Source organism: Sphaerodactylus townsendi, linkage group LG12 (genome assembly GCF_021028975.2).
Source record: "Sphaerodactylus townsendi isolate TG3544 linkage group LG12, MPM_Stown_v2.3, whole genome shotgun sequence".
In the NCBI taxonomy this organism is placed as follows: Eukaryota; Metazoa; Chordata; class Lepidosauria; order Squamata; family Sphaerodactylidae; genus Sphaerodactylus; species Sphaerodactylus townsendi.
Genome location: NC_059436.1, coordinates 41082984 through 41095551, shown reverse-complemented (window position 1 = coordinate 41095551; position 12568 = coordinate 41082984). Strand labels below are relative to the sequence as shown.

At 48.4% G+C, this 12568-nt stretch overlaps 1 protein-coding gene across 1 annotated transcript in view; it reads right to left on the bottom strand.

Annotated features, from left to right (window-relative positions):
- NIBAN2 (niban apoptosis regulator 2) overlaps positions 1–12568 on the bottom strand; it is a 103512-nt gene that overhangs the window by 21922 nt on the left and 69022 nt on the right. Inside the window, 3 exon segments of the mRNA XM_048512585.1 lie at positions 6903–7070; positions 9861–9966; positions 11288–11416. Coding sequence (XP_048368542.1) covers positions 6903–7070; positions 9861–9966; positions 11288–11416 — 403 coding nt within the window.

Here is a 12568-nt window from a genome sequence, read left to right as displayed (position 1 = left end):
CAGCTAAGATATACGTCCTAAGAAATGCAGGATTGAATATGGATGCCCCTGTTCCAGGATGAGCCACTTGATAGGGGCTAGGAGGGACCCGAAAGCTTCGAGTGCTTATGTAGAATCAAATGGAAGAAATTTGTAGAGTGTGAAGTGGTCTTGTCCACTGCAAGTGAAGAAATCTTCTGTGTAAGAAGATTGATAGGAATGGAGAGTGATGAGCCTCCATTTGAGGTCCAAGGAGGTCAAAATGCATTACGCCTGGGCCCAGTGCCTCTCGATGGACCTGGGGTTTCCATCTTGAACCTGCTTAAGCCGGATGAATCTGTTCACATAAGCGGAGGAGGTTGAGGATGGCTGCGCCAATCCGCCCGTTCCCTCTTGGGGGCCCGGTGAAAAAATGCAGTGAAGCCGCCCATACCGAGCGTTCTAGGAATTGGTAGGCACGGTTACGTTAGCTTGAATGCAGGAGTGAGATAGCGGGATTACCTCCTGGGTTCTTTCTTTTGTTTGTCCAGATTGCATTGGAGAGGGTAGGTCGCGGAATCTGCATTTTTGGGAGAAGCGGAAAAATTCTAGGAGAGGTACCGGATGCTGACCACCTCCCTGATGCACTGTGGTCCACGTGAGTACGCCTGTCCACTGATGAGTGAAAGTGGCTGCAAGTGACCTCCCACTGGTAGTGCTCATGATGGTATTGGTCAGGATTTGGCCGGGTTTCCTGCTCCATGCTACAGGAATTGTCTGGCTCCCTCCTGCCCTGCTAGCGATTGTAGGGGCCAGAAAGGGAACTGTTGAAAGTGGCTTGCGTCCTGCGAAATGTTTGCTGTTGCTGTTGGGGTTGCTACAGAGGAACCAACGTTTACCCATCTCTGGAAGCCCTATAGCAGAAGTGTCGTTTATTGTCACGAAAAGGTGTATGGTTTGAAGAGGAAGAAGGATACAGATCCAGACCCTGGCGTATCTAGGAGGAAAAACATGGATTTTTTGTTGCCCTTGGTTTCCACTAGAACAGCATCTGGTTCTTTTCGAAGAGAGGCGGGAGCAGAAGTAATCAAAGGTGGAGAGCGACCTTACTATTGTTTGGGTGGAAGTCGGCTGACCATGCTTTTAGCAGAGCATGTGTCTTCTGACGCATTTTGCCAAGTACTGGGAGCCGTGAGGTTAGCAGTAGGAGAAGGTGGAGTCTGCCCAATAGGAGGCGGCCTTCATGACCCTTTCACACCCCTCTCTGAGACCTTGAGCTTCAGGAGAGGGAGCATAGAGAAGAAAGGGGCTGAAGCGTAACCCACACAATGAGTGGCCCCTGGCCATGAGTGGAGGAGATGGGGCTGAGAACTCTGATGGATAGGAGCTAGTCTATCGTGGATCCGTTTAGAGAAAAGACATCAACTCCTACGATCTGTAAGCGTCCCTTCAGGTTGCCTTCCCGTCCCTTGGTGGCCAGAGGCATGCCAGACTGGAAACACGACTGGGAAACGTCGACCAGGGGAGTGTTTGATGATGTTGTAGCAGATATGCTCCAGGGAGGGCACGTAAAAGGCTTTGAGGAAGGAAAAGGACTAGCTCTTACTAGCCTCTAGATTGCAGAGCCACTCTCTCTTAATCCTCCCTTTGAAAGGAATTCTGGTAGGAAATGCAGGGAGAACCTCTCCTCCAGACTGGGGAGGATTCCCTTCTTCCCCTTAGGGGCATGACTGACTGACTTTTAGAGGTGGAGGAGGGCCCTCGGGGTCCTCCAGCATCTACAGGGATCTTACAACTCCAAGGCTGAGATGGCCCTTGTAGCCATAAGAGAGGCAAGAGTCCCTCTTTTTAAAGTCCCTAGCACTGTTCATTGGGCTCCTCACAGGTCTCCTCAGGCTCAGAAAAATGCTCAGATGAGTCCCCTATTTCCCCTTCACTGGTACCCTCCTCCTCAGGGAGATTAAGGGGATCCCTATAGGCTGGGGTGGCAGGAGGGGTGGGGTGGGAGAAGGATGAGGAACTAGAAGTGATGTCCCTGGAGCCTGTGAGCCCTTCTTGGGGTGGGAGATCTTTTTTCACTTCCGTTTGGCTTTTTTTTCTCCCTTATCATGCTGTCTGATCTCACTCCCCTCATGGCTGTTCTAAAAAAATCCCATTAGTGCCTCTGGGAGAGTACTGGTCCAGTGGAGGAGGATCAAGCAGAGCTGGGGGCTGAAGAGCAGGGAGGAGGCCCTCCCTCCCCCCTTACCCCCTGGATCTTGCCTGTAAGGAGAAGGCAGGGAGTCCTCAGGAAAAATGGCGATGCAGCGCCTTGCTGGCAGCTGGTGTGAAGTGCGGCCCACGCCCCCCCCCCCCCTCAGTTTAGCGGCTTTCTAAAGAAGCGTCCGAAACTGAGAACAAAAGCTTGACTCCGTTGAGTCTCTGGGATGCCAGTGCAGGCTTTGCTGTCCAGCGTCCCTGAGTGGGGCGTTGGTGCCTCCTGACCTAGCCTCTGTTCTGGGCTGCGGGGAGGCTCCCGGCGCTTTGTCGGCGGGGAGCTTCGGCATGCCCTTACCCTCCTCCCTTGGAAGCAGCTTTGGCTGCGGGACTTAGAGGAGCTACCCACTTGGCCGCCCTCCTCCGAGGCTTCTGGCTGGCTGGGCTCCTGCAGATCCCATGGACGGGTTGCAGCCCTCAGTCTCTGACTGCAGACTTGCCAGGAGGCGAGTCTGGGGTAAGGTCGCGCTGGAGTCTTTCGGCATTGCCTAGCATACCTAGCAATTAGTCAGTGCTATCGCGGCTGAAGGGAAGAAGGGATGGGAGATATATATGAAGAGTGTATGAACTCACAGTGAGACAAGAACCAGTAGGGAGAAAGTAAGCTTGGGCTTGGAGCTCCAGACTAAGCTGCACTCCTGCTGTGAAGCAGGAGAAGAAGACTGTAAGGGATCGAGGGGAGGTTCCAACCCAGCACAGGAAGTGACATCAATTAAGTCCTGCCTCCCTGAGCATAGGTTGGAAATCACCCATCCAGGATGCCCGATATCGCCTCCAGGAGAATGGGCTCGCTCAGGGAAAGGAGCTAACTGTGCAGGGAGATTCTTCAGATTGATTAGGAGTATCTTTGTGTGTGTGCAAAAGAAAAACAAAAGGTGGACTGGGTGCAAAGAAAGGGATCACGTGGCTAATAGGAGATGCTCAAAAGTCCCAACAAAAGGCCAGTCACATCAGTAGCCTAGCCTTTCTCATCTATGGAGATTGAGGTGGCAAACTTGTGGATTAAGCAGTTATATTCTCACAACCACCCTGTGATGTGGGGTAGTCCACAAGACACACACACACACACACACACACACACACACACACACAGAGAGAGAGAGAGAGATCACCCAGAGAAATTCACAGCTCAGTTGAAATTTGAATCAAGCTCTTCTCTGTTCAGAGCAAAAACTGTAGAATGCTTGGGAAGACCAGAGTTCAAATTTCTACTCAGCTATGAAGCTCACTGAGTCACCTTGGTTCAGCCATATTCTCTCAGCCTAACCTACCTCACAGGGTTGTTGTGAAGATAATATGGAGGAGGAGAGAACACATACAGCCAACCATGGCTCCGTAGAATGCCCGTGGGAGTATGTATGGTGGTAAGTCCAGGGTGGAGAAGGAAATCCTAAAACAGTTCTGTTACTACAGTCACCTAGTCTACAAGGCATGCAATGGGAACGCTTTCTGAATCAGGGCAAGAATGGGAAACACAATCATTAAGCAAGTACAGGAAAAACTTTACAGGTGTAGTAAACTGTAAGCAGAACATTCTGACTGTTTTCAAGAGGCTGGGGGAAAAGTTATGCTCCAGGTTGAGTTCAAATATGCCACTTAAATAAAAAGTTCCACTTGCCCCTGGCAAGCCTCCCTATGACACAGTTCTTGCTATTCTCACGGCCACCACATGAAAGGAGGTTAGGACAAATCGCCTTCACTGGGGTGGCGGGAGGGGGCTGGACGAATGCGGACACATCTTCTCACAACAAAGAACTTATGGAATTCACTGCCACAAGTTATGGGGACAACCATGACATCAGATGACTTAGAAGGGGATTAGACAAACTGGAACTACCAAAGGCCGTATACCCCCAACAACCAGTTATTGGGGGGAGGGGGGGGGACGGAAACAGCACAGGGTACTGTTGCCTTCCTTTCTCATTTGTGGCCTTCCCTGAGGCATCTGTGGCTGGTCACCTTGGAGACAGGACACTGAACTTTGTGAATCTTTGCTATGATCCAGATGGGCTCCTCTCCTATTCCAGGATTCCCAGTGAGCTCTGAGGCTGTGCAAGCAGAGCTAAACAGACTCCTGGCTAAGCCAATGGAGACAGCATCCCGCCTGCTGTTTTTCCCCTCAGCCAATTTACTACCACAGGACTAAACCGGAACATTCCTTGAGACAGAGGGAAACACGAAGGACACGGGCATTTGCCGCAGTGTTCGCAGACACATTTTGCCACGTCTGCTGACCTTGCCCAACCTTGCCCACCATCTGGTCCAGCGCAATTAAAGCCAGGATTGGCTCTCCTCCTTGTTTATCTGGCACCACCTGCTGAATTAGCACGGTCAATCCTTGGACACAGATCATACTGGCGACACGCTAACTTCACTTTTGGGCCACCTTTCGGGTGCATGATGCAAACCGCTGGCAGAAGAAAACCTGGGGTGCGACTCCATGTCTAATAATTGCTTTGGCCAGTGTCCAGCCTCCTTCTAAACCAGTTCCTTAAAATAAGCAGCTGGCAGATTAAACACAAACCCACATCCAATTTGGGAGGCAGCCATAGGGGAAAATCTTCTCACTTCATCAGCTGCTTGACTCTCCCCACCACCGCCTGGAAGAATGCTCAACTTGCAGCATCAGAAATTGTTTCGATATGAGGTTTTTTTTAAAGAGTAGCTGGATCTCACTGTGGTTGTCGCAAAAGGAACTCTAAGTCAGTGGTTCTCAACCTGTGGGTCGGAACCCCTTTGGGTTCCATCTGTAAAATGGATAAATGTTAGGGTTGGGGGTCACCACATCACAAGGAACTGTATTAAAGGGTCGGGGCATTAGGAAGGTTGAGAACCACTGCTCTAAGCCCACAACTCTTCTCATATTGTGTCATGGGCAAGGAGGTGGAAGAGGAGAAGAAGAAGAGTATGGATTTATACCCTGATTTTCTCAACTGTAAGGAGTCTCAAGGGGGCTTACAAACTCCTTTCCCTTCCTCTCCCCACAGAAGACACCTTGTGAGGTACATGGGCTGAAAGAGTTCTGAGAGAACTGTGACTAGCCCAAGGTCACCCAGCAGGCTTCATTGGGAAAGAACGGGGAAAATAAACTGGGTTCTCCAAATTAGCGATCACGGCTCATGTGGAGGAGTGGGGAATCAAAACCATTCTCCACATTAGAGTCTACTGCTCTTAACCATGTTGGCTCTCTGTTTTTAAAAAAATCTAAAGGCCAGCTTCTAAAACAGAGGCAACATTTTTTAGTGGTTAGAGCCATGGACTGAGGTGGGGAAGACCCAATTTGAATTCCCACTTTAGTTAATTTAATAACTTAGGGACACATTGTTTCAAAGGATGTTACATCTTGGAACCATCAGGGTATGTGTCTTCAGACTTGGCCTGAATCCCCGCTCACCAGGAACATCATGCACGTCACTGAGATCTTTGGAGTATTTCACAATTAGCTTCACGTGAGTTACCATAGTAACAGCCCTGCTGGGCTGGCTAATGCCATTGCCATAACACAGATGGAGTCTCCTCAAGTCTTTCTGGTGAGAATTTGTGGTGGAGGAGAGATTTGAACCAGGGACCTCCCAGGCCGCAGTCTGTCCTCATAACCACTACACCATACCAGCTCCCTAGATTTTTTATGCATGAAAGTGGCACAGGACAGCTGCAAAGCACATACGGTGAATGCAGAATTCAAAGTTGGAATCACAGAATCACAAGGAAGAGACCACAAGGGCCAACAACCCCCAGCCATGCAGCCATGCAGGAATACATAATCAAAGCACTCCTGACAGATGGCCACTGAGCCTCTATTAAAAAACTTCCAAAGAAGGAGACTCCACTATCCCCCAAGGCAGCATATTCCTCTGTTGAACAGCCCTTGCCCTGGAAAGTTTAAGGAGAAGAAGAGTTGGATTTATATCCCTTCTTTCTGTCCTTTAGGAGACTCAAAGGGGCTGACAATCTCCTTTTCCTTCCCCCCTCGCAACAAACACCTGAGGTAGGTGGGGCTGAAAGAGCTCTGAAGGTCACGCAGCTGGCATGTGTTGGAGTGTACAGGCTAATCTAGTCCACCAGATAAGCCTCCACAGCTCAAGTGGCAGAGCAGGGAATTAAACCTAGTTCTCTAGATTAGAGTGTATCTGCACTTCACCACTATACCACGCTGGCTCTTCCTAATGTTAAGGTGGAACCTCTTTTCTTGATGCTTGCATCCATTACTCCATGTTCTAGTCTCTGAAGCATCAAAAAAACAAGCTTGCTCCATCTTCAACAAGACATCCCTTCAAATATTTTAACATGGCTGTCCTGTCACCCCTTAACCTTCTCTTCTCCAGACTATAACACACCTAGCTTCCTAAGGTCATGGAATCCAGACCTTTGACCATTTTGGTTGCCCTCCTCTGGACTCATTTCAACTTGCCAATATCCTTCAGGAACTGGGATGCCCCGAACTGGACACAGTATTCTAGGTGAGGTCTGACCAATGTACGATAGAGTGGAATAGAGTGCAGCCCTCAGTCTAGAGTTAATAGCAGTTTGTTTTTCAGCCCAGAGGTCTAAAGGAAAGCACATGCCCTCCCTCCAGAGATGTTTCACATGGAGGCTCCCACAATACACAGTCCCTTAACACAGACAAGGGAGAGCAAATGGAAGTCCAACACAGGCTTCACAAGGAGGGGACTCCATGCTACACATACCGTTGTTGCAGTGGCGCACACAGTCCTGGAAAACAGCCCGCCATTTCTCATGTTCCTTGCCGGTCATCACACAGAAGTAGTAGTGTCGGGCATAAGGGTGCCAGAGGATGAGCGGGAACTGGGTGGGGCACTTCAGTATGGCAGAATTGCCAGATTTGGGCACAGGACCTGAAGAAGAGTTAAAGAGTGATCAGCAGGAGGTGGAAAAACAACACCTGTCATAATTTCAAACACTTTCTTCTCATTTTCAAAGCATGCAATTCAGACTGTTCTGGAAAAGGCAACAAAACAAAGCTTGACTATAGCACCAAAGCACCCTCTCCACTGAGGCTGCCCGTTGTCTCTCAGAATGATTCACTGGGTTGACTTCGCATCATTCCACAGACAGTCAGTGGCTACTCCTGCGGCATCTTGGTATAATCTCTCCTGATGTTCAGGTTAACAGGATGGCTTAGCCTCTAAAGAGGCTAGCAGTTGCATCTCTGCATGTCACTCCTTTAGAAAACCAGTCAAGGGCAGCAACTCATGCAGCAATGCGATAAGGCAGTTGACTCAAAGGACAAGCAATTCTGCCATATCAAAGAACCCGAAGGAATCAGTCAATAATTCTCAATGTAACATGACCGCCAGCTCTTAAAAGGGGCTGCTTGTTGCCTCACTGCATGAGTCACTGCTTGGAGCTTGTACGGTTAGGAAGCATCATCCAGAAATATAGATTTTCATCAAATCAATATTAGAAGAAGAAGAAGAAGAAGAAGAAGAAGAAGAAGAAGAAGAAGAAGAAGAGGAGGAGGAGGAGGAGGAGGAGGAGGAGGAGTTTGGATTTATATCTCCCCTTTCTCTCCTGTAGGAGACTCAAAGGGGCTTACAATCTCCTTGCCCTTCCCCCCTCACAACAAACACCCTGTGAGGTGGGCGGGGCTGAGAGAGCTCCGAGAAACTGTGACTAGCCCAAGGTCACCCAGCTGGCGTGTGTGGGAGTATACAGGCTAATCTGAATTCCCCAGATAAGCCTCCACAGCTCAGGCGGCAGAGCGGAGAATCAATCCTCCAGATTAGATACACAAGCTCTTAACCTCCTACACCACTGCTGCTCCTATTAAAGCAGTCCCTCATGCAGAAAGGGAAAACTGAGCAAAACTTTGAAAGACCCGAAGCCACGGGTGTGAGAGACTCGGCAGCATTTTACAGTGACAAGCTGCTGGCCCGTTTCCACAACAGGAGAGACAAAGAGCCATCTGCCATGTGCCAGGAGACGTGCAGATGTGCAAACCATCTGATTTTCACTGTCAATGGCAAGTTTCCAGGAGACACAAGAAAAGAGCAGAAACATCTGGAAAGCTTATGGTCTGATAGATACACACATTGCAACAGGAGCGGGTGAGGGAGCTTTGCTGAAGATTGCGAGATCGCAACTCACACAGACATGGTACAAGTGGTGGTGGGGGGGTTAGGGCAGGGAGTAGGGATGGGGAATATAAGTTCAACAAATACAATCCTGGCCTGACCCAGCCATTTTCCATGTGAGGTGACAGGAGACAGCTGCTTCCTGAAAGACACGTAAACATCTGCAAGAGAGGGAGATCCCTTCTGCACCCAAGGGCTGCGACTGTCAAGACAGCAGCTGGGAATACAGAAGTGTGTGCTTTGCCACACTGACCAGGCTTGAGGTCAGGATCAGAAGCAGCATTATGGCCAGCTGTTCCAACCTTTAACTAACACATCAATCTGCCCCCTCTCCCCCTGTTCTACTCGTTGGTTTAGCTCAGGGGTAGGGAACCTTTAACACTCAAAGAGCCATTTGGACCCGTTTTCCATGGGAAAAGAAAACACTTGGAGCCGCAAATAATTGTATTGTCGAAGGCTTTCACGGCCGGAATCACTTGGGTGCTGTGTGGTTTCCGGGCTGTATGGCCGTGTTCTAGCAGCATTCTCTCCTGACGTTTCGCCTGCATCTGTGATTGATCCTCTGAAGATGCCAGCCACAGATGCAGGCGAAACGTCAGGAGAAAAAAATACTAAACTAAAAGTCTGTCCCTTGCTCGAAGAGCCCTTCTCCACTAAATATTTTGACATTTTAAAATAAAGAGATAACACTATATGTATAGAGGTTTTTTAACCTTTTACTCCAGCTCACATTCTGAGGAAGGCGCGTGGATGCGCCTGCCTGCCTGCCTGCAGAGCCTGCAGGGCAAGGAGTGAAACCGGCCTGGCTCGGCTTCTTGCGCCAGCCCGCCCGGAAAGCCACCCCACTTCAGCAGGGCGGAAGCGAGGGGAAGCCCGTGGCACAGCCCAGCCGACCGTGGGCAGTTGGTGTGCCCGCCCTGCTGCCTGCAGGGCAGGCAAGGATGGGGCCGGTGGCTCGGCTCGTGGAGCCACAGTGCAAGGTCAGAAGAGCCACATGCGGCTCTCGAGCCGCAGGTTCCCTACCCCTGGATTAGCTAAACAGCTTCAACCACTTCCCATCTCAGGGCTCTCTCCTAAAGAGGGAATCTCACTTCAAGTGGAAACTTGCTGTTCCTGGCTAGCTTCTCTACGACCAGATCTGCCCCCGTCCCTCACCTCACTATGGTTTCTGAGATGAGTGACACATTCAAACCACCAGGATCTACACAAATGCAACTGCAAATGAACCCCACAGCTATCCTCTCCACCAACACTCCTCTGTGTCAGTTCTAAAATCTGCTTCCAGAGAACCAGACATGAAAAAAGTTCATTTGGATTGTGAGATGCTGAGAAAAGGAGACCTTTGGGAAATCATAAACCAACTCTCAGCAGAAAAGAAAGAAATCTAGAATCTGCAGCAACAAGTTTGCTCCGCTAACTTCTGCCTAGAAAGAAGTATTTTCAGCAGCTGCTTCATGGAGGTTTTGCAGTAGCTTTACAGTCAACGCAAGGCACTTTCCCAGCTGTAACCAGTGGACCACAATAATCTGAAAGACTCAGAAGTGCACTGACCTGGCAGGCTATTGTTGATCAGGTCCAGATACTGCTCCACAGAGGTCAAAACTTTGTAACCGGCACTGTTGACTAGAATTCGGGGCTGCAGACCCCTCTCGTAGGCCTGGAGAAGAGGGGAAAGTCCACACAGGTTGCTTCATGGTTTTATTAAAAGTAAAATTCACACCTATGACAGTAACCCAAACACAGGGCCATCTACAGTTGTAGGAAGCCTTCAAACTTTGCTTAGCAGAGCGGCAGGACCCAGGCCTCAGATTCTCTGTTCCAATGAAATCTGGGCCTTGCACAAGTTATCCCTGTATGCTGAATTCATAGCCTGAATTAACACCTACGTTCTTTCCAAGGAGTGTCTATCGAGTCCCATCATGCCACTGATCACCTATCTCAAAAGGTTACAACTGACAGCAGCTCTCCTACAGACACCCAAGATGGCTTCCTCCATCTCACTGCCTATTATCCATTGGCCTGGAGATGATACCCTGTTTCCCCGAATATAAGACATCCCCTGAAAATAAGACGCAGTAGAGGTCTTGCTGAAGTGCGAAATATAAGGCATCCCCCGAAAGTAAGACATAGCAAAGTTTTTGTTTGGAAGCGTGCCCGACGAACAGAACACAGAAAAAGAAGACATCCCCTGAAAGTAAGACATGGCGCATCTTTTTGAGCAAAAATTAATATACGACGCTGTCTTATTTTCGGGGAAACACGGTAGGAACTGGATGTGGGCCACAGAGCTGATCTAGCCATGAGGAAAACCTCAGTGTTTGCCAAGGGTGCCAGATTTTGAGGGATACCAAAAAGGATACAGGGGCCTCTTCTACTGGCATGAAGGCCAGTTGAGAATGACATGGCTTTGAGAACTGACCTGGGCCTTCCATAGCAGACATGATGGAATATGGAGGGCTTTTCAAGAACACACCAATGTGTAATTTGTAGTGTTCATTTTGAATGCCTACTAAGTAAAATACTCATCCTAGACGTTCCCTTTCCTCTCTATTGAATGGGGAGATGCCAGAGTTTGCCTAGGATGCCTGAAAACCTTAGGTTGGTCCTGCACATGCACCACTGCAGATTTGGTGAGCACCAGCCTTCAAAAATGGGTAATTTAACAGGAAAAAAACTAAGTTAGATGCTGCCAGTCTGCCTTCCACCCTGTGCTGCCAGCCAGGTCAAATGACTGCACTTGAGAGATCAAAGCACACTTCTTCCCAAGTATGCACTCCAAGCACTACACACTCACAGGAGGATCTCTTTGAGCAGCTATCACTGGAGGCCTCTTTAGAAACACAAGAGAACTCAACAAGCACTCAAATACCATAGCTACTGGGTTCCTGATAAGGTGGCACCTCTTGGGACACAGATTCTCTCCTCTCCCCACCAGCAAGCACAATGTGCCCTTGGTTCATAAGGACAGGGTGGCTCACCAGTTTGTTTTCATAGAGCACCAGCCCATAATTGTGTGGCACAACGCTGTAGCGGTTTCTCCACTTCTTGTTTTCTTCTATGTACTGGAAAAGATTTCCAGAGAAGATGGTGCGATCCTCCAGTGGAACCTGGTAAAAGAAGAGGAGGGAAATATAAAGAGAATGCTCTGAGCAAGAGAAACACTGGCATGGGAAATGGAATCCAAGATGGCATTTATTCAGAATGCATCACTCAAATTCAACAAAGCCGTAACTGGTCTATAGTGTAGTGAATGTGACCCACAATGTGACCCATATACACGTACAATCCTTTCATAATTTTATACATGATGCAGAGCAAACTACATGTCATGTATACAACATACTCAATGACTATGTATACACCAGGTGCTCAGGAGCAGCAGCAGCAGCAGGCCATTGCTTTCACATCCTGCATGTGAGCTCCCAAAGGCACCTGGTGGGCCACTGCAAGTAGCAGGGTGCTGGACTAGATGGACTCGTGTCTGATCCAGCAGGCTAGTTCTTATGTTCGTATGTTCTTATGATTAAAAAGTCCTTTGCATTATAGTCACTGCTCTAATACTGAACATAAATATCCTCTGCAGATGCTAACATCTCACAAGTTAACTCATTGCAGGATGTTCAAATCTGCAGAAGAGAGTCATGGTCAATATTAGAGCAATGACTGCCATGCAAAGGACTTTTCAGTCATTGATGTTATTGTATAATAAGACTTAAGGTAAAATACTGATGAATATGGGACATGAATAATGTGTAGTTTGCTCTGTATTGTGAAATAAAATTATTGGTGGATTTTGCATTCATTACACTATAGCTTTATTACAGGTTTGATTACACTATAGCTTTATTACAGCTTTGTTGTATTTGTTGTAACTCCTTATCCGTCTCTATTTTTGCTAGAATTCATCACTTAACAGGTCTGTGGCTTTCAATTAAATGAATTCAAAATCTCTTCTGCTGGCTTGGAAACAGCAAGCCCCTTAACAGGATAACAGATCCCCTCACCAAACCCCCCCCCCCCCCCCCCCCCCATATTTAATTCTTGAAAAAGTGATGCATGGTGATAAATGCCATCTTAGAAGAGGCATTCTCTCCGGCATAAGAAAATGCCAAGAGGATACATGCTGAATGAGCATTATCTAAAAACATGTGGCTTGTTCTTCAAAAGCACTGCTTTATTCAGTACAGACAGATATCTTGGGAAATCTTTTACCACGGTGCTCAGGAAAGTTAAACCAGAACAAACTGGCTATATTACCT